This window comes from Chanos chanos, chromosome 3, assembly GCF_902362185.1.
Source record: "Chanos chanos chromosome 3, fChaCha1.1, whole genome shotgun sequence".
Lineage (NCBI taxonomy): Eukaryota > Metazoa > Chordata > Actinopteri > Gonorynchiformes > Chanidae > Chanos > Chanos chanos.
The window spans coordinates 45,034,794-45,054,962 of record NC_044497.1 but is presented as its reverse complement, the minus strand read 5'-3'; the positions used below and the strand labels follow the sequence as shown (position 1 = coordinate 45,054,962).

At 41.7% G+C, this 20,169-nt stretch overlaps 1 protein-coding gene across 1 annotated transcript; it reads left to right on the top strand.

The window, feature by feature from the left end:
• Positions 1 to 4,431: 4,431 nt before the first annotated feature.
• lhfpl2a (LHFPL tetraspan subfamily member 2a) lies at positions 4,432 to 11,296 on the top strand. The gene is made up of 2 exons (XM_030769968.1): positions 4,432 to 4,957; positions 11,040 to 11,296. Exons 1-2 carry the CDS (start codon positions 4,537 to 4,539, stop codon positions 11,294 to 11,296), a joined length of 678 nt encoding a protein of 225 aa, XP_030625828.1. The 5' UTR covers positions 4,432 to 4,536.
• The last annotated feature ends 8,873 nt before the right edge of the window (positions 11,297 to 20,169 follow it).

Genomic DNA, 20,169 nt, shown 5'->3' with positions numbered 1-20,169 from the left:
CAACCCAGTAATAAATCCATAATAATAAAATTGCTTGAGAACCCACACAGACAATTTGTCTGCTTATTACCTGTAATCAGTACCTTCCTTATTCCTGTAAGTATAGGTGCATTTACTGTAAGTTTGCTTTAGATAGGTGCTGTAACCTAAAGGCTTGCCTAGAGGATTCAGTTCCCCCTGTAGGAAACACGTAACACTGCTTGGAACAGAGACTTTCATCAACAATGACTCACCTCCTAAACTACATATTTAAAGTCTACTGTAATGAGTGTGTACAGCAACGATAGCTCAGGGTTAGAGATCACATAGAAACAGACCATATGTAGCAATGCACCAAACTGGCCATTATTAAGTGAGTTTTAGTACTGATATTTCTAAATCAGTAGTTCTAATATAATCCACACTCACCTGGTTATTTGGGGTTTAAACCATGCCAAGGATTAAACTCAGTCCTCTTGCGTACACAGAGAACAGTCGGCATGATCATTCTGTTTGTGCTTTGCGCTACTGTCATGCTAATGACGTTCCCTTATGACAACTTTCCAAAACCCTTAAATGAAAACTTCATTTACCGTTTTTCCCGTGTTGCTGCACGAAGCTTTGTGAGTCTTTTGGTCCTGGCTTAGGAATGTCAAAGGTCAAGAGGTCACGGCCTTGAGATATATTTGCAGTTCGTTTCAGTAGTGTGTGTTTGTGTGTGTGTGTGTATGCATGTGTGTGTGTGTGTATGTGTGTGCCCTGATAGCTACTGAAACTTTTTGGTAAAAATGGTATTGGGTGTAGACTGTTCATCTTGCTTTAAGAATTTAACAAAGAAAGGGCATGTTAGACACTTACATACCTACCTGTGTCAGTCTTTTGAAATCAAACACCTTCTGTTTGGATGTGTGTGTGTGCATATGTGTGTGATTTTTTTCACCTGTCCGATTGATATTAGTCTTTTGAAACTATGAAACTAAGAGTTTTTGACAGTGCAGTTTTCTGTTATAAGGCTAACTTGAATGAAACGTATGAATAAATGAATGAAGGAACGAATAAATGAGGACATAAATCAACTATAACTTTAAATGGCTTGCTGTAAACAGAGAGTGCCTTTTTTGAGTGTGCACTGTGTGTATGTGTGTGTCTCCACATCAATGTTTAGTGTCCCCTCCCCTTTAGCTGACACTCTCAGACTTAGAGCAGATCAGCATTTAGATCTGGGTCAGTGTGTGTGTGTCCCTGAGGACTGATGGTAATGCATTTGCAGGATGACAAAGGGTCAAACGGCTCATATCCTACCTGTCAGTGGCGCAGCAACATGTGTGATTTATTATATACACACTTGTATGCATACACACACACACACGCTTGCTGAAGTCCCAATAAGTCCGCCAGGGTCTAACCTCATTTTGGCTGTCTCTCCAGCCCTCTGCTACCTCCTTTGGGACCCAGAGGGTGTGTGAGGCAACCGTTCCCCCCTGGAGCCTAAGACACACACACACACACACTCACTCACTCACTCACTCACAGAGGTCTGGGATTCTCACCAGGCTTTATGACATCATTTTGGTTTGCCTGATGCATTCCAGAACCCTGAGACCAGAGTTCCGCTCGATCCAGATGTATTCTCCCCTGCTGCTTTACTTATCTCTCGTTGTCTCCCTCTCTATGTCTATTTGTCCCTTGCTCTTCCTCATGCATTTAAGTCATATCCACCATCACTGTGATGGAGATCACACACTCACACAGGCACACACACACATGCAAATATTTATTGGAGTGTTTATACCTAGACCATGCATTTCCTGTTCTCTCATAGCCTAATGCAAGTGGCCTTAGTGTGCTCCCAGATCATTCAACAAAGACAAAATGTTTGTATTGGTTTTTGAATGAGTATATGATGAAATATGTGAGTGTCTGTGTGTTTGTGTGACCCCCAGATTCCCAGAGAGCAAATATAATAGATGTTTGTCTTACCCTAACCTTCCTCCAGACCCACTGATAAACTACTGAACCCAGCTCTGCTACAGACCCCTAGTGATACTCCTTGATAAACCCCTAAATAAATACAAACAATGGGGAGAGACACAGCCCAGCTGCAAGATCAGATATCTGTCCAAAATACAGTATGATATCGAGAAAGTGTGTCTGTATGACCAAGAGAGAGATTGAGTTTGTGTGTGTGTGCGCGTGTGTGTATGTGTGTGCGTGTGCGGCTGTGTGTCTGTGGCTAATTACCCCCTTTTTTGTGTCATTTTGTGGGGTGGTTGCTATGTGGCTGTTGCCCAAGTATTTGGCTGGTCGTTGGCAGTAAATCCCCTTTGCTTTAGTACCAGAGCACCTGATTGGATGACCGCAGGTTGACCTCAATGAGATCATCCAGATGTACATCTGTTTCCAAAACCAGCCTCTAAACTGGTGACAGCGCCTCATCCCAACTGGTGGTCCTAAAACCAGTATAGTTAACTAGTAACAAAGACAACAACCTTCTGTCAAGGACTCTGGAATGAGAGATTGACCTTTAGTCTGGGCTAGTGGAGGATATTTCACTGGAAGTACTGGAAGAACTTTATTTCCTGTGATGTCATAGAAGAACCTTTATCATCACGGAGGTGTCTTTATGGTAGCATTACAATCCTCATACTATGCTCCCAGCGTTACAAGAGCTCTTAATTGTCCAGTCACAGAGGTGTATGACATAGAGAACAGTTATATTTTTGCCTGTGTATGGGATGTCACCGTAACTCTTCTGTGTTGTATGGCTGAAAGGTTAGTACGGTCGTACAGGAAGCTCCTTCCAGTGTCTGTCTCTCAGATGATTTGAGATATGTCAAAGGAAAGTCATCCAAAAACTACGAAGGGCATTGTGCTGAGTCATTATGCTCTGCTTATGTGTGTGTGTGTGTGTGTGTGTGTGTGTGTGTGTGTGTGTGTGTGTGTGCGCGTGCGGTTGCACACATTATGAGTCATTCTGTTGGGATGTGAATGTGTGAGCGTGAGAGAGAGACATAGAGGGTCTGACAAATGCTGTTATCAGCTGTGGACTGTTCAGGGGTCAAGGGAATGAAGTGTTTAATCCATCCGCTTTCTTATGGTCTGTTTCTCTCTCTGTCTCTCTCTCTCTCTCTCTCTCTCACCCACTAAATCTCCTTCCTCCTCACACATTCACTTAAAACACTTAAAACATACACACTATAACCCTGCACAGAATGGGTTACCTTCAGTACAGGGAAGCGAATCAGAACTGTCAATCAGGTTCACAGGAGTGAGCAAACAAACAGTGAGAGAGAGGGGGGAGGGGCAGACAGAGAGAGGGGGGGGGGGGGGGTAAAATTGGAAGAGTCTACAACAGTTCCAGACACCTTAGCAGTGTCAGCTCAGGCTATTGTGAGTAAAGAGAGACTTGCTGGTAATAAACCTCTCTATCTCTTTCTCTGTGCTTATTCTCTCCTTCTTCACCATTCTGTCCTTTACACTCTCACACTTTTCACACACTCTTTTTTCCCCTCTGCTCCCACTGCTGCTATCCAACTCATGACTTGCGGTAGAAATGAATAATTTTACAGTCTCTCTCTTTTTCTTTCTCTCTGCATAACTGTTGCACTGGTGGTTAGTTTGTGATGGAAATTTCTAGATTGCCTGTCTTACAGCTTTAGAAAACCAACTGTTTTTTTCTCTTATTTTGCCAGATGAACTTGGAGGCATTTTATGTGAGTTTAAAACAACTCCATTAAGTGTTAACATGACTTACTTAAAGAACGCATCTTATGGCAAGTGTCCCGGTCAGTGTGTGTGTTTGAAATGTAGCATTCTGGACTGGTGGCTGGTAAATGAATGATAGATTTTTGCGTATGTTTCGGCAGTATGTGATGGACAGATATAGATGACAGATTATGACATCATGATATCAAGGTTATGAAATGAATTCTGATGGAACTAGAGTTAAGACAAGATTTTAAGAGATTCTGTCAACTGCCAAAGCAACAACTAACAGCTAGTAATAAGTTGACTACAATGCAATTCATCTGTCGCTCACTGCTTACATTATCTTTTCTTCTCTCTTTTCCCCTCATTTTTCTCAAATTACACAATAAACGTGTTTTTTTCCCTCTCTGTTTCTCTTGATTATCATGATTTGTGACATCTCTGTCACACAAGGTGATTGTGTAATTTTCTAAGTGAGTGAAAGCTTTAGGTTAATCTGAAATCTAATTAATTTTCTCTTTCTCTCTCTTTTTTCTCTTTTTCATTCGTAGGTGTTTTCAGCAAGAGGCCTGTAACCATGGCTGCACTCTTTCAATAAAATGTAGAATCCAGAAGAGGAGGAGAGAGAGAGAGAAAGTAAAAGAAAGACAAGCTCAGAGAGGAGTAACATCAGATCCTGCATAACGTCGGGGGAAAGAAGGAACAAGAGAGAGAAAGAGAAAGAGAGTCAGTCATTGTCCTGGGCCCTGCCTTAGTCCAGTTATTTTACTCTACCTCTGTGCTCTGTTCACTTTCCTTGCTTTGGCTCAGACGAAGAAAGCACTCACTCACCCAACCAGCTTGCCCACCATGTGTCATGTGATCGTGACGTGTCGCTCCATGCTGTGGACTCTGTTGAGCATCGTGGCGGCATTTAGCGAGCTCATTGCTTTCATGAGCACCGACTGGCTAATCGGGTACCCGAGAACCCCCGATGCCGTTTTTGGCCCCCATGGGGCCACAGCAGCTGGGGAAGCATATCGCCCCACCCTGGGCATCTACGGACGCTGTATCAAACTTCCACACTTGAGGAAAGGGATTTTATGTGGCCCATACGCTGTCCACTTTGGAGAGATTGCCAGCGGCTTCTGGCAGGCAACCTCTATTTTCCTAGCGGCAGGAATTCTGCTCCTGTGTGCCGTAGCCTTCATCTCCGTCTTCACCATGTGCTTCCAGAGTATCATGAAGAAGAGCATCTTTAATGTGTGTGGACTGCTACAGGCCATTGCCGGTGAGAAAGAGAATGACATGTCCACACAAACACATAGAGACAGACCGACAGACAGACACACCTAATCACATAAACACACACACACACAGGCAAGCTGGCACAAATATACACACACATTCAAAAGCAGGTCTATATGAACATACAGAAAGACACACACAGATACAGCATATGCTAATACTGATCAACACTAGTTTGGTTTCATTTTCCTGAGTAAAGGACAAAAAATATAGCCTGAACATTCTCTAAATTGCTTTAAACAGTCAAACTACTCTGTATGGTCAATGCACAGTTTTAGAAGGGGGCAGGATTACTGTGGTCCATTCCAAACCTGTCACCCTTGTGGGGTTTAAACTTTAACCAGAGCAATTAGACCCTGGCCGCCAAACTGACCCTTCCACTCAAAGACACCATTCTCTCCCTAACCCTCTGTCTGTCAGTTCTGTCAGGAACATTTACATGCACGGGCTGCTTTAACCTTGAAGGGTCAAGGAACTTTGCCATGCTAATCAGCACAGCACATTGAAAAGTGTGTAAAAAGCTCAGGGAGGGCTTTCTCTCTCTCTCTGTGTGTGTGTGTGTGTGTGTGTGTGTGTGTGTGTGTGTGTGTGTGTGTGTGTGTGTGTGTGTGAGACATACTGGCTGTGAATTCTAAGTTAAAATGGACAATCACGTGAGACTGAGAGGTTATCCATGCTGTGTCATGCTTCCCCTCTTTTTGCCAGAAAATTCCGCTGAGTTGGTGTTTGGTGAGAGAGGTGATACAGTGTCCTTTACACATGATCTGTGTCTTTTTTTTGCAGCCAAAAGATCAAGTTGTTAAACAATGGAGGATTCTGGACAGTACTTAGTTCACATTACATTGTCTGCTAGATGTTTACTTAGATTTGAATTTTGTTTAAAATGTGTCTTACAACTTAAACACTATAGACTTTTTAATACCTAAGGACTGCCACCAAATCACAGAGTAGATTCTTAAATCATTTTAGGACCATATGTTCTGTAAACTACAGGAAGCACTGTCCTTTGAGATTCATCCAGTTGAAAATGAAAGTAAATAAAAAGTTAAACATACAAATGCAAAAGCCAAAAACAAAAAAAATACACATAATAGCTTAATGATTCCGCTTTCACTTTTTTTTATATATAAGATCCACACTGCATTAGTTGTTGTAGTTAACGTCCCTGCTACTGGACAGTATATGTTATTTAGTGAGGCGTCTATTTATTTAAAATTTATTTATCCATTTATTTATTTTTTAAAAAGTGAAAGCTTACCTTGTCTGAGTGCTTGTTTTACTAACCGCTTGTCTGTTTTTATGTTGTTGTTTGGTGAGCCAAAGACAAATTTCCACCCTGGTGGATAATAAAGATATGTTCTATATTCTATTCTATTCTATTTGATTGGACAGTACATGTGGTCATGTGTACAATCAACCTTTAGTGAGGCATTTGATTGGACAGTATACGTAGTCATGTGTGCAGTCAGCCTTTAGTGAGGCATTTGATTGGACAGTACATGTAGTCATGTGCGCAGCCAGCCTTCAGTGAGGCATGTGATTGAATAGGGAGGGAGACAACAGGAAAGTTGGGTGATGGGTCCTTTAATGGTCATGTCTCCAGCAGTCTTCCATCATGGCTCATGTCCCTACAGGAAGAGATAAGGCCCAAAAACACAACCCTGTGACACTCTCCAGCGTGGTGGCATGTTGATCCAGATTTGGAGTGTGTGTGGGGGTGTGTTTGTGTGTGTATCTCAGTTTTTGCTTTTCTTTGCTTGTATTTTTTCCGCACTCCTGTCAGCTGCAGACGTACTGTGAAAAGCGAAAAACTCGATTCCAGGGCTAACACGTGCTAAGCACACACACACACACGCACGCACGCACACACACACACACACATGCGTGCGCACACATACACACACACACACATGTACACACACAAACTCTGCCAGTTTTCCGAAGCCCTGGGTTTATCCGTCTTGGTTGAATTTCCACGGTCTCGGCTGAAGTTGTTTGTCTATTTGGAGGGGACTACATATCTTAAAAGATTACTCAACAACAGTGTCAGTGTCTGTATTACCTCAACCTAAACCAGAACTCTTGACCAAATTTTATGAAGTGTGCTACATGTGGATATGGGTATTCTAATGTGTGTATATATATATATAATTACATAATGTGTGTGTGTGTGTGTGTGTGTGTGTATGTGTCTGTGTGTGTATAGATACACACACACACACACACACACACACACACACACACACACACACACATATATATATATATATATATATTTATATAAATATATCTGAGTTCAGTATCATAGCATTGGTGCATCTCTGCAGGATCTGTAAATCTATGTGTGGTATTTCTGTTTTCTAGTACCATTGAGTCATCATGATATCTCTTTGGATAAAATGTCCTATAAAGGCACTGGAGACAAAACAGTCTGTTCCCAGGAAAAGAGTTCCCGTTCTCAGACTAGTTTGTAGGTTTGCTAGCTGGGGAAAACTAGCTCTGTATTCTGATGAAGGTAGCCTGCATGGAAAGCACATCTCCCTCCTTACGTAACCTAATGTCTTTCTCAGAAAACAGTCCATTTTACTAGTCCAAGGTTATTTTCCAGACAATTCTTACTATAGTGCTCATATTTAGAGGTACATTTATCTGGACTAGCATGATCACCGTGAACATTAGGAAACATTATAAAATGGAATTACACACAATATCTTTTATAAACCATGCAATTTTAAATGTGGTTAATAAAAACAATCATTCATTTGTGACAATAACAATAACTGATCACTCATATTAATTGTTTATTGACTGTGTTCTTATCTTATATATGTGTGCTGTTTTACATATTCACAACTTACATATTAACCTCTCTTTCAGAACTTTTCAGCCAGGTCTTATTGTTAAATTTCCATTTGTGACTCCTCACCCATGCTTACTGTGTGACTTCCTCATACACACACATAGTCACTCTGCAGTCCAGAGAGCTAAGCATCTGCCACCAGGCTCTGTTGTGGTCTGAGGAGAAAGTTCTGAGAAAGTTCTGGGAAGTGGATCGGTGGGGTTGACGTGGCTTGGCCCTATTTGGTGTTTTTTTGGCCCCTTGTACTGAAATTGTTGGGTGTGTCCTAATAAAAGCTGAAGTTGAAGTTTGAAAAGGGAGAAGTGGGGTTTGTCAGAATGATGCAGTGCTTTGCAGTGCCAGGGAGACAAAGAGTGAGATAATGAAAGAGAGAGAGAGAGAGAGAGAGAGAGAGAGAAAAGAAGAAGAAAAGCGAACAAATAGTATTTGAAAGAGAAAAAATGGCAAAGTACAGAGAGAACTAAGAATTGAGGTAAGAGCATAAACAGACAGAATGTTTATGTTCCAGTCTATTTAGACTAGAATAAGGGCTGGCTGAAACTGATCTGAGATCTGCTGCTAGACACAGAGAGAGCAAGAATAGAAGTGTTCACTCCTTATACGCTCCTCCTCGCCATCAGATCAGGTCAGAGGTTTCCAGAAAGTTCTCCCATTCCAACGTAAGCTGCTACAGTATACCCAAGCCAAGGGGATCTCCCAAATCACAGACGGAGTAAGGGGTTTGCTTCATTGTGAGGAAGTGGAGACTTAAGCATTCAAAGGGGCATCTGGGCATATGGTTTGAGGTAAATGGGTGGTGATGTTAGTGTTAGTTTGGGCAGCTGAAGTATGGAAGGATATTGAGGGAGGAGTGGTATGGGGGTAACTCACTCACTTGGTCTAGTTTTAGAGTGGAAGTGGTATTTGGCGAAAGGGTCAGTGGGGTAAATGAGAACATGGTGTAGTAGAAGTGTGTGTGTGTGTGTGTCTGTGAAAGAGAGAGAGAGAGTGAATTAGAATGAGAGGATCTGTGAGTGTGTCTGTGCATGCATGTGTTTGTGTGTGAATTTGAACCATAGCTTCTATCCGTCTCAAGCAACGGCCAGGACCAGAGCTACATGTGGAAAGAATTTATGACCTAGTTTTCATTTCCGCAACTAATTCGATATTCGGGAGAGAGGTATGGGGGGTGGAGGGTTGGGGGTTGAGGGGGGGGGTAGGCGCTCTCTGTTTTTCATCTCCTCATGCAGTCTGGAAAGGGGCAGAAAGAGAGAAAGAGGAGTGGAGGTGGACTTACACAGACACACACACACACACACACACAGAGTGGAGGTTCCAATTGCCAAAAGCAGAGAGGTTTAACAGTGACCCCTCCTTCTCCGGGTTTACAAACACACACACACACACACTCATATGCACACACATACACACACAGGGAGGATCCACAGACACAGGAGTGATGTACAGTAGGTCTCTAAAGGCTTTTGCTCTTTCCCTCTCTCTTTCTCCTACACATCATCTTTAATCTTATTATTCTAACTGTTTCCTCCTGAGATTTCAGACTCTGCTACACCCTGCCACTCACTGACTGACCATTTCTAACAAGAAAACAGAGAAGAAGAGATGGAGTCCTTAATGAAAAAAAAAAAGAACAGGAAAATGAAGTCTAGGCCAGTAGACATAAACAGGGAGTTAAAGCCAGGACAGAGACATTTCTACTTGGAAAAATGAATGGTAATTTGAAGTGTAATTGTAATTGTAATTGTAAATGATGTACAGCAGTCTGAGAAGAATAAAGATTAAAGAATTTTGTAGGGCTAGTAAATGGGGCCTCTTTCCAGGAACTCTGTTGAGTGTGTGGGTATAGGTGGGTGGGTGTTTTAGGTGCTGCTTTGATCCGAAGTGATATGCCCCTGCTCTGTGAGTTTGTGTAAATCCAATTCCCCCTTTTTAAGATGTGGAGCACTGAGGTTTGGTTTCTTTCCCTGAACCCCACACCAGAGTGTTGAGGGCCTTTTGAGGCACTCATTAACATTTAGTCAAATCCTGCATTGATCTTCAGTTTCTTTTGTTAAGACATAAGGTTGTGCTTTGATTTTGCTGTATAGGAACATTAACAAGGAGTGTAGAGGGAATACACATATTCACTTAGGGTCAGTGTGGCATTGAAAGTCGGTCACAGTTTCACAGGAAGTGGCCCTCATCCGCTGGTGAACACACAGGAAGTGATCCAGGCGGTCAGTGGCTGGCAGGAAAAGTCCTTCGGCTACCTCTTCCTGTTGTTGTGAAGAAGGTGACCCCAAGGGTCGCAGCAAGGGGCCACATTCAAAGAAACCTGGCTTTCCATTGTTGCCACAAGAGTTGAACTCGTTGAAGTGACATGTTGCACTGTTGCAAGGAAGACTGTGGTGATCTTGTCAGGGAAACTGAACCCCTGGTGATCTTGTTGCTAGGACAATTCAACTCGCTATGGTGACAGTTTCCAGCGTTGCCAGGGAAAGTTTACTTACGTTGTGAAGGTGTTCCATTGTTGTTGTTGAATTCAGTGCAGTAACAGTGTTTGGCTGTTGCTGGGGGGAACTGACTGTTTTGTCACTGTTCCATTGTGGCGGGAGTGGAACTACTGTTTTGTAGGTTGTTGTTGGTCTTCCATTTTGTCAGTTTCACTGGGCTCAGCATACAACTTTCCTATCCTCATACAGCTGCGTTCTCCCACATAAACAGTCGTCTCAGTTATTTTGTCAGGCGAATAAATATGACATTTTTTTTTTTTTGTGACTCCCCATATGTGGCGGCTTACTGCAGTAATACAAGTTTGTGTGAAACCTCATCTCTGTGTTTAGACTACATGAGTTCATCAGGCCTCTTTATGGGATGTTACTCTCAGACTCTCAAGCTGCTTTTGATAAAAACAAATTTGAGCATCTTTCCCCGACCATCTCCACATTAGAGTTTAATGTGTTTGCCTCCTAGGCACTTATATAAGATTTCATAATTAATGAACTGTGCAACACATTCACTGTACACTTTAAAAACACATGAGTTTAATGAGAAGTTTAAGATTTGGACTTTGATTAGTGCCATACTCTCTCTAGGGTTGTGTGTGGTTACTGTATCAACAAACATCAAATAATATGTTTTTTCTCTTTTTCCCTCCTGAACTTTCTTCCACCATCTCTCTCTCTCTCTTTCTTTCTCTCCCTCTCCTTCCCTTTTCTCCCCGCAGGTTTGTTTTTGATCCTGGGTCTGATGCTGTACCCTGCGGGATGGGGTTCTGATAAGGTCCAGCTGTACTGTGGTGCCGATGCATCTCCCTATAAGCTGGGTCTGTGTTCTGTGGGCTGGGCGTTCTACACTGCACTGGGCGGAACTGTTCTCACCTTCATCTGCGCTGTGTTCTCTGCCCAGGCTGAAATTGCCACCTCCAGTGACAAAGTCCAGGAAGAAATTGAAGAGGGCAAGAGCCTCATTTGCCTCCTCTAAATCCCTCTCAACCAATCAGAAACCAGGATGGAGGGGCCTTGAGAAAAGGGAGGAAACCTGATGTATTACGCCCTCTTACTACATCCAATCAGTGCAGCTTGAGGTTGTGCCAGCTGTGCTTCTTGCCCCCATCTAACCCCACAGCCCCCAGAATCTAGGCACGGTGACAATGTTTACCACTGAGACTGAATCTCTCCACCTTGTGCTACATTTATTGTGGGAGAAATCCAAGGTGCCAATCTTCTTTTTTAGTGTTTTTCTTTATATTTGTCTGTTTAGTTTTGTATGTGTTGCTGTTTTTAGGTGCTTTGTCCTCTATTTTAGAACCTTTGTCATTTGTTTGTTTTAGTGCCAGTACTAGCTAACTTGTCACCAAAATGAATTGTAAATATGCATGTATATATTGTACATAATAATGATCTCCCTATGATGATGATGATGATGATGATGATGATAAAGATGATGATAATGATGATGATGATGATGATGATTATTATGATGATGATTATGATGAATGACATCTCAGTTTCTCCTCAGCCTTTAGAATTGTGAATTCTGTTCTCACAGTTCTGAGTATTAGGCCATGTAGGAATGAGAGCAGGAAACCACTAAACTACTCGCTCTTTAAACCAGCTACTTCTCCTGTTAAGGGTGTGTGTGTGTGTGTGTGTGTGTGTGTGTTCGTGTGTGTGTGTGTGCATGTGTGTGTGCGAACACGTGTTTGCGCTCCCCCCAGACAGTACCAAGATCATCTATATGTGTTTTAAGACTGTTTCAAATCTAAGACCTTTTGAGTGACGCTTTTAACTTTACAAACATTCAGCCAGCTTCCTAAGGTTTTTCTGAGTGCTAATGCAGCCTCTGTCAGTCTTTGGCATTTGTATTATTCACTATTGCAAGCAAGCACCATTACAGCACACAAAAACTGATCTCAGATCAGTATTTAGTCAAATGGACTGAAAAAAAGGAATCTTTAACATGATAAACAGTGTTGTGTCTTTCGTACAGAAACTTGAGAATGCGTGACCTTACATTGTTCTCCTCTCTGTTCTTCTGCGATTGATGCAAGATAAAGAAAAACTTTGAAGCCATTCACTCTGTATGAACAAGAAATGTAACACACACTATGTGTGTGTGTGTGCATGTGTGTGTGTATTTGTGCCATTGTCCACTGTTACAGTAATAACTTACCACAACCTGTCTCTGCCAAATAAATACATCTGAAAAATACACAGAGCCGTCTCTGTTTTCATCTGTTTCCTTCAGGTCCAGCCTTAAAGGCCTCCCTCTTGCAAATTTGAAGGAGTGTGTGTGTGTGTGTGTGTGTGTGCATGTGCATGTGCATGTGTGTGTGTGTGTGTTTGTGGTTTCTGAGGGCAAGGTTGTTGTTGTTGTTGTTTTTAAATTACATTAGGCAGTTAGAGTTCTTGCTTAATTGAAATGACCCATTCCACATTTCACACCTCTCCTCTCCTCTCTTCTCCCCCCTCCACATTTTTTCCCAAACCTCACTCCTGTTCCTGTTCTCTCCCAACCAAACATCCTACCCCCACCCCTTATCCTCCCCCTTCTCCTTATTGCTTAGTCTCTTCTCTTCCCTGTCTCTTGTTGAGATATTTCACTCTTACATTTTCTAGAGCGTCCTTTGTATTGTAACTTTGTACTGGAAAGCAAAGAAATTGAGACAATGCAATGACAAAAACAAGCACATACAAAATACAAAAGAGTATGTGAGTGCAAAAAAGAGTAAGTTCAAAATAACTATTCAGTACAAAAGTTGATCAACTACAAGGACAGCTCAAATTTTATTTCAGATAAAAAGTTTGCATATGTATAGCAGCCAAACCATCATTTATGGAAATCATCTGATAATCTGATTACAAAAAGAGTTGCCTGTGGATTTTATTAAGCTTTTCCTGACATGTGACTGATGATTATTGAATATTATAAAGTAAGTATGTAGTTTGACGAACACCTGATACAGGCCACGTTCTGCACACACACACACACACACACACAAACACATGCCCTTCCATCTCTCCAACACATTAAATAAACAAAAAACAAATGTGGAATTCCAGACTCAAACTCACATCCTGTATTGTTCTGAGAGCAGAAAGAGAAAGAAAGATGGATAGATGGATGGAAAAAAGGGGACACAAAGAGAAAACTCAGGAGATATATACACACACACACACACACACACAGACACACACACACAGAGACACACACACACACACACACATTGAGCCAGAATAAAAGAGAGCAAACTGTACAAAACGGAAGAAAAGGAACAGCGTGATTACTTCCAGACTTGACACAGTTTAGCGCTTTGGACAGAGCTGTGTGCTGAGTCTGTATGAAGAGTGCCATGCTGGAGTTTGCTGTGACCTCTCTTCTTTAGACCATCACCAGAGGACAGCTTACTCCACACCAAGCACTCTGAGCATACCAACCAAATGAAGGCACATTCTTAGAGCCTCATTCAGACAGTCACTACATTGGAGACCGAATATTGATTTCAGATAAAGCAGCACTGATAGCTTAATAATAGCTTAATAATCATATAGTGTTGCCATTATGCTGTTATGCTTAGACAACAACCCAGGAGTTTGCTCCAGGAGTATATCAGCATGACACTCCTCTCTTAGCCCTAGTCCAGGAGTACCTCAATGCTCCTCTCCTAGCCCTAGTCCAGGAGTACCTCAGCACAATGCTCCTCTCCTAGCCCTACTCCAGGAGTACCTCAGCACAATGCTCCTCTCCTAGCCCTACTCCAGGAGTACCTCAGCACAATGCTCCTCTCCTAGCCCTACTCCAGGAGTACCTCAGCACGGCGCTCCTCTCCTAGCCCTACTCCAGGAGTACCTCAGCACGGCGCTCCTCTCTTAGCCCTACTCCAGGAGTACCTCAGTGCGACGCTCCTCTCTTAGCCCTACTCCAGGAGTACCTCAGCGCGACGCTCCTCTCTTAGCCCTACTCCAGGAGTACCTCAGCACGACGCTCCTCTCTTAGCCCTACTCCAGGAGTACCTCAGCACGACGCTCCTCTCTTAGCCCTACTCCAGGAGTACCTCAATGCTCCTCTCTTAGCCCTACTCCAGGAGTACCTCAGCACGGCGCTCCTCTCTTAGCCCTACTCCAGGAGTACCTCAGCACGACGCTCCTCTCTTAGCCCTACTCCAGGAGTACCTCAGCGCGACGCTCCTCTCCTAGCCCTACTCCAGGAGTACCTCAGCGCGACGCTCCTCTCTTAGCCCTACTCCAGGTGTCCTTGAAAAACAAGGGGCCATTGGTATTGGCTTACCTCCCTCATTAACTCTATAACGACTTGGAGACAAGGTGACCTCTGGACCTCCAAGTGTTGCTGACGTATTCAAGGCAATTCATGTGTCTTCCATGTTTAAAATTATCCACTGTGAGAAAAACAAACAGAACAGATGATGGAAAAGCATGGCAGAGTGTCTGAAAACCCACATCCTGCTAAGAACTGACATGTGTGTTTCCACTCTGATCGCTCTCTGTTATTAGAACTCCATTTCAAAGTCTTTTTCTTTCTTTCTCTCTTTCTCTCTTTCTTTCTTTCTTTCTTTCTTTCTTTCTTTCTTTCTTTCTTTCTGTCATGCGAACACATGAACACAGACTAACTTGTGCAGCAGCACTGATTCACACACAAGCCAGGCAGTGCTTCTGATCAAAGCTGATTTCTACAACATCAATCACCTGGACTTGAAATAACTTTGGAATATACTGAGTGAGGAAAAGTTTGGATTTTGTGGGTCTCTCTGTCAGTCTTCACCTACTTTAAACTGTGTCCATGAGTTGGAGTGTGGCTCAGACACACCAGCCCCACCTTCTCTCACATTCATGCTGATATGGTAGGTATTTCTACACTGCCAAAAAGGGGACCCTGGTGTTTCAGCTATTTTCCCACTGCCGTGCCTGGGTCTTTCTTCCTCATGCATATGTAAACTTTCATCACTCTGAAAAGTGTAAGGTGAGAGCAAGCCTATATCCACCTGAGTGCTGTAGTCTGTTCCATAGAGGGTTCGTATTGCGTGAAAAACGATTTCCTGGTGTGTGAACGGTGACTGGAATTGAGGAGATGAGATAAGAAGTCATTTTACTGCTAAGACGTCATTGATGGAAACCAAGAGTGTTATTTATGAGTGACACAGCAAAATGACACAAAAAAATCTCAGCTGGTTTTGCATAAATACTACATTATTGTCAATGATGAATTGGAAACATGAAAAGGGATGTCTCTTATTCCATTTTTTTTTTTATTGGCACTCTTTATCTGAAAATTAATTTCTAACTTCTAATGAATGTTTTAATATCAATTTCTGGATAATTTTCAAAGAAAGTTTCAATTGGACTCACAATTCCAAATCACAAAAGTAACTTCCAAACCATTCAAAGAAAAGTAAGACAATGCATGCAAAGATTTGATCTGTTTAGATGTATAAAGGAGTGGAAGTGGGAGTTTTGCGTCGCCGAGACAACAAAGTCCACTGATTGTGAGAGCTCTTGAAAGAGGGGAAAAAAACAAGAGCTGGAAATTTAAACAGATACTCTGATAAACTTTGAAAGGTCATTCACAATCAAAACAGACCCTTTGGGGTTTAGTAGATACACTCCTAGCTGCTGATCTGAGATCAGTACACATATTTCCCTTACAATAGTTACTAATTAGAGATAAAGAGAGAGAGAGAGAGAGAGAGAGAGAGAGAGAGAGAGAGAGAGAATACTGAAGACTGACTGTAGAACTCCTGTGAGATGGACAAAGAACCAGTAACAGAAATGTTCAAACAAACATCTTTTTAATGTTTTCCATGACATTTTGTCACTTGGTCAGTACCCCTTAACTTCCAAATTCGAGAGATTTCAATGTAATATGCTCTGAATGAGTTGCTGGTAGTATAGATACATGGCCTAGTTTTATAATTAGAGGGATATTCTCAGTATACTCCACTTCTCTCTCACTTGAGTTGGTGCCTTTGGCCCAGTGTCTGTGTTGTTTTAGTGTGCTCTGGTAAAACTCTCATGTCACTTGTCTTTGTTTCTCTCCACCAGAGGGGACGGGATTTCACAGCACTGTGCAATGGCACAGACCCCAGCACCTCTGTCAGACCTTAGGTGGTCATCTGCACTCCATTCAGCAAAGAAATGAGTAAATAAATGGATCTGGTGTTGATTAAAGGGGAGACATTAAGGCCACACACACATACACACACACACACACACATGCAGAAAGAGAGAGAGAGAAAGAGAGAGAGAAAGAGAGAGAAAGAAAGAAAGACAGAAAGAAAAAGAGAGAGTGTCTAAGTAAACATAACGTGTGCGGTAAGGCTCATCTGGTGTGAGGGTTTGTTTGTATCTCTGTCTGCCAGCATTTGGCAAATAAACAACAGAGGTGATTGAAAAGAAATAAGAAAAGGGAGGTGGGAAGACCAAGAGTTTGGAAATAATGAAATGAAATGATCGCTAGAGAGAGACAGACAGACAGACAGACAGAGGGCGAGAGAGAGAGAGAGAGAGAGAGAGAGAGAGAGAGAGAGACTCCCTAATTTCATCCAGACCTCAGTGACTCATTTGACCAGTATGAAGTGATCCTCCTGCAGCAGTGACTTCAGTGCAGTGAAGTCATCTGAAGTTGCAGCTGGAGAATTAGTCTTGGAATACAAAAATGTTATCCGTACGACCTCATTCTATAGTACATGACACTAACCGGCAAAAAAACATTGAAAATCTAACCTGCAGTAATGATAGCTTTACCTTTTACTTTTCACACAACTCTTGCTAATGCCCGTAGTATGCAAGTTTTGTGACAAGCACATTCATCTCAGAGTTAGACTGCCTCCTGGCAGCCGTTTTTGGTACTGCAGTCGTTTTGAACACTGAATTCTGAATTCTGAATATATAGAACTTAAAAAGTGTTAAGTTCCATATATCTTCACATTGCTAGATAAATATCTTTGAATATTGAACAGCACTGGGGGGGGGGCAGCAAATCGACTATTGGCCCTAAAAGGCCATTAATTGGCCCTTTTCTTTGTCTCTGTCTTAAAACCGACAAAAACACATTCTAGACAAATGTTCTGGACACTATAGCCTACAGTAGGTTTAAAAATGCATGACTGAAATACAAATGTAAGTGAGAAAAGCACACCAGAAATTGTTTTCGATTTTAGATTTTAAGAGGTCTTAACTAAGATTTAAGTCAAATAACATACCATTTTCATTTAAGTATACCCTTTTGAACCCTGAAATAGAGGACATTGTTCCTAACAATCATTTTATACATGATACAGTACTTTCTGTATGAAGTTAACAAATTAAGTGCTGTATACTCAAAATTGTGTGGCTCTAAACATTCTTTTTGTGTTATGTATTTTTAGCGGAAAACGAAGACCCCTAACTCTGAGTGCTGACACACTGAGAGAAAAGAGGAAGGCTGGTCAGAAATAACTTCACTGTTCACTGTCCCACCTTTCACCCTCATATCATAAAAATGAGAGAAACAAACCAGCGCTTCTGTGGTTATGCATGGTTTAAGATGTTTTAGAGATGTTTTAAAAGGTTAAAAGAACAAAAACCTTACAAATCCAATTAGAATAAACAGTCATTTTAGTTAAGTCTTATCACAGGCTTCACTGAAAAGTGACATGCCCAAACATTAGACCCAAGACGTCTGAGAATACACCTCAGTATACCACATACAAATATTCTCTCAAACCTGCAAATACTGTGATGATATGGTCCTTATGAGGGACAGTTAAACAGAAGGGGAGAGCCATTGCCACTGTGAAGGATTCTTCAAGGGTCCATGCCACAGGCTCTCTCTCTCCCCTGTCACTGGTCACACAAGTATACAGGTGCAGTCTTAGGCCAGGGTGCATTTCAAAGCAAAATGTGCAAGTAAAGGGGCTGAGCACTGGTAGACAAGATGTATGATTCAGCAGCATCAGAGAACCTTTGATTGGATGGCAGGAGCAGTCAATCATCCAATAAGATTCCTCCCCTCTGTAGGGTTCTTTGTGACTGCTTTACATTGAGACAGTTACATTTCAGTAAAAGGCCATTCACAAGATACCAGAAATGCTTTCATTAAGTCTCAGAAATTATACCCTTACAAAAGACCCAGAGGAGTAACACAAAGAATAGGTGAAGTAGTTGAATTTGTAATTTTATTTAGTGTTAATACAATAAATATACAAAACTCAAACTACTCAACATGCGACTGAGGGAGAGGACAAGAGTGCATTTGTACAGTACAATGAAATTCAGGACAACAGGCGACCAATCGTCAAATTTTACAAAATATACAAATATCCCTTAAATCTGCTTTTAAATAACAGCAAATTCCACAGTCAGAGTTGCAAATATGACTGATTTCCTCTGACTTCTTCTCAGTGTTTCAACTACATATTAGAGTCATTGATTACAAATTACAACCTAAAGCCACAATCTGTTGCAACACACACAAGAATTCACATCCTACGTCTTTTGACTGTTCTCAGAATTCCCAGATGTTTTTTTTTTTCCATTGTTTTAATGAAAGCATTTCAAAACAAACAAACAAACAAACAAACAAACAAAAAATTATAACAACAGGAACATTCAGGTGCCATTTGTTGAAATTTATTTATAAAAGGAAGAACAAACTTGCTGTAGCGCGCGCACGCACACACATACACACACAGTCACTCACATAAAAAAAAAACAACAAAAAAAACAAACCCAAAACAAGACAAACAAAACAGAACAAAGGAGTGGAATACTCGCTCTAAATAAAATACAATAGGAGAGAGAGAGAGAGAGAGAGAGAGAGAGCAAAGGATGGAACAAGAAAAGGATGCAGATTTTTATGACGTTGCGACTGTGTTCTTAACTAGAAGACGTTTTTAGCTTAAAATAACCATGTATTCATGATAAAGAATGAAAAAACAACAACAACAAAAAAAAAAAACATAGTGGAACAGATGTGCTCTGTTTCTGGTAACAATCCATGACATAGCTCCCACCGTAAGACTTCATACTGGACACGATAACCTCACTCACACCCACACAGACACGCACACATACAGACCGCCTCTGACGGTTTAGGAATTCAAACACAAGAGCAGTCCTCATATTGTTATTCCATATAACACAAGCAAAACTCCTTAGGATGCATGTCTCAAACCACCAACGCTACAGTCTTTTTCTCTCCACTCCCAACACAATTCTGTCAATTAAAAGGACAGAAATACTGGATTAAAATTACGCAACAGGATTCCAAGCACATCAGGGCTTCTGTTTCGCCATGAAGACACTAATCAAGTTGTCCTAAATAAAGAGATAAATTAATACATTGACCAAGAATCAGAAAGACTTCAACCCATCTTTTCTTTTCGACTAAACACAAACCATACAGCGTCACTCAGTCAATCACACGCTCCCTCTCTTTCAAACGCACAATACCTCTGGTAGCCTATGGCAAACCTTGACTCTCATGCATTGGGGTGCAGCAAAAAAGAATACACACTCCAGTTTTCCCCAAAGTAATGGAAAAGGGAAGAAAAAGAAACAAAGAAAGAAATGAAAGAAAGAGAAGGGGGGTATCCGCCTCAAACTGTGGCAGCTCAGCATTTGTTTTCTAATCAACCGTCTCTAGTTTTGTCGGGGGGGGGTTCATACTCATACTCTTGCTTGACACTGATAGAGGACTGCGCCCAACAGAACTTGAGCAAGCTTGTTCATGCAGATGTTTAGAGTATAATCCTGAGTGTTGCTGTTTTTTTTTGTTGGTTTTTTTTTTTTTCTCTAACGGCCTTCTTTTAGAATCAGCTTTCCATTTCCAAAGAACAACCAAAAAATGAGCAGAAACGG

Coding starts and splice junctions, on each gene's coding strand:
- lhfpl2a (XM_030769968.1), top strand. CDS start 4,537: ATGTGTCATGTGATCGTGACGTGTCGCTCCATGCTGTGGACTCTGTTG. Junction 4,958..11,039: donor ACTGCTACAGGCCATTGCCG/GTGAGAAAGAGA, acceptor TTCTCCCCGCAG/GTTTGTTTTTGATCCTGGGT.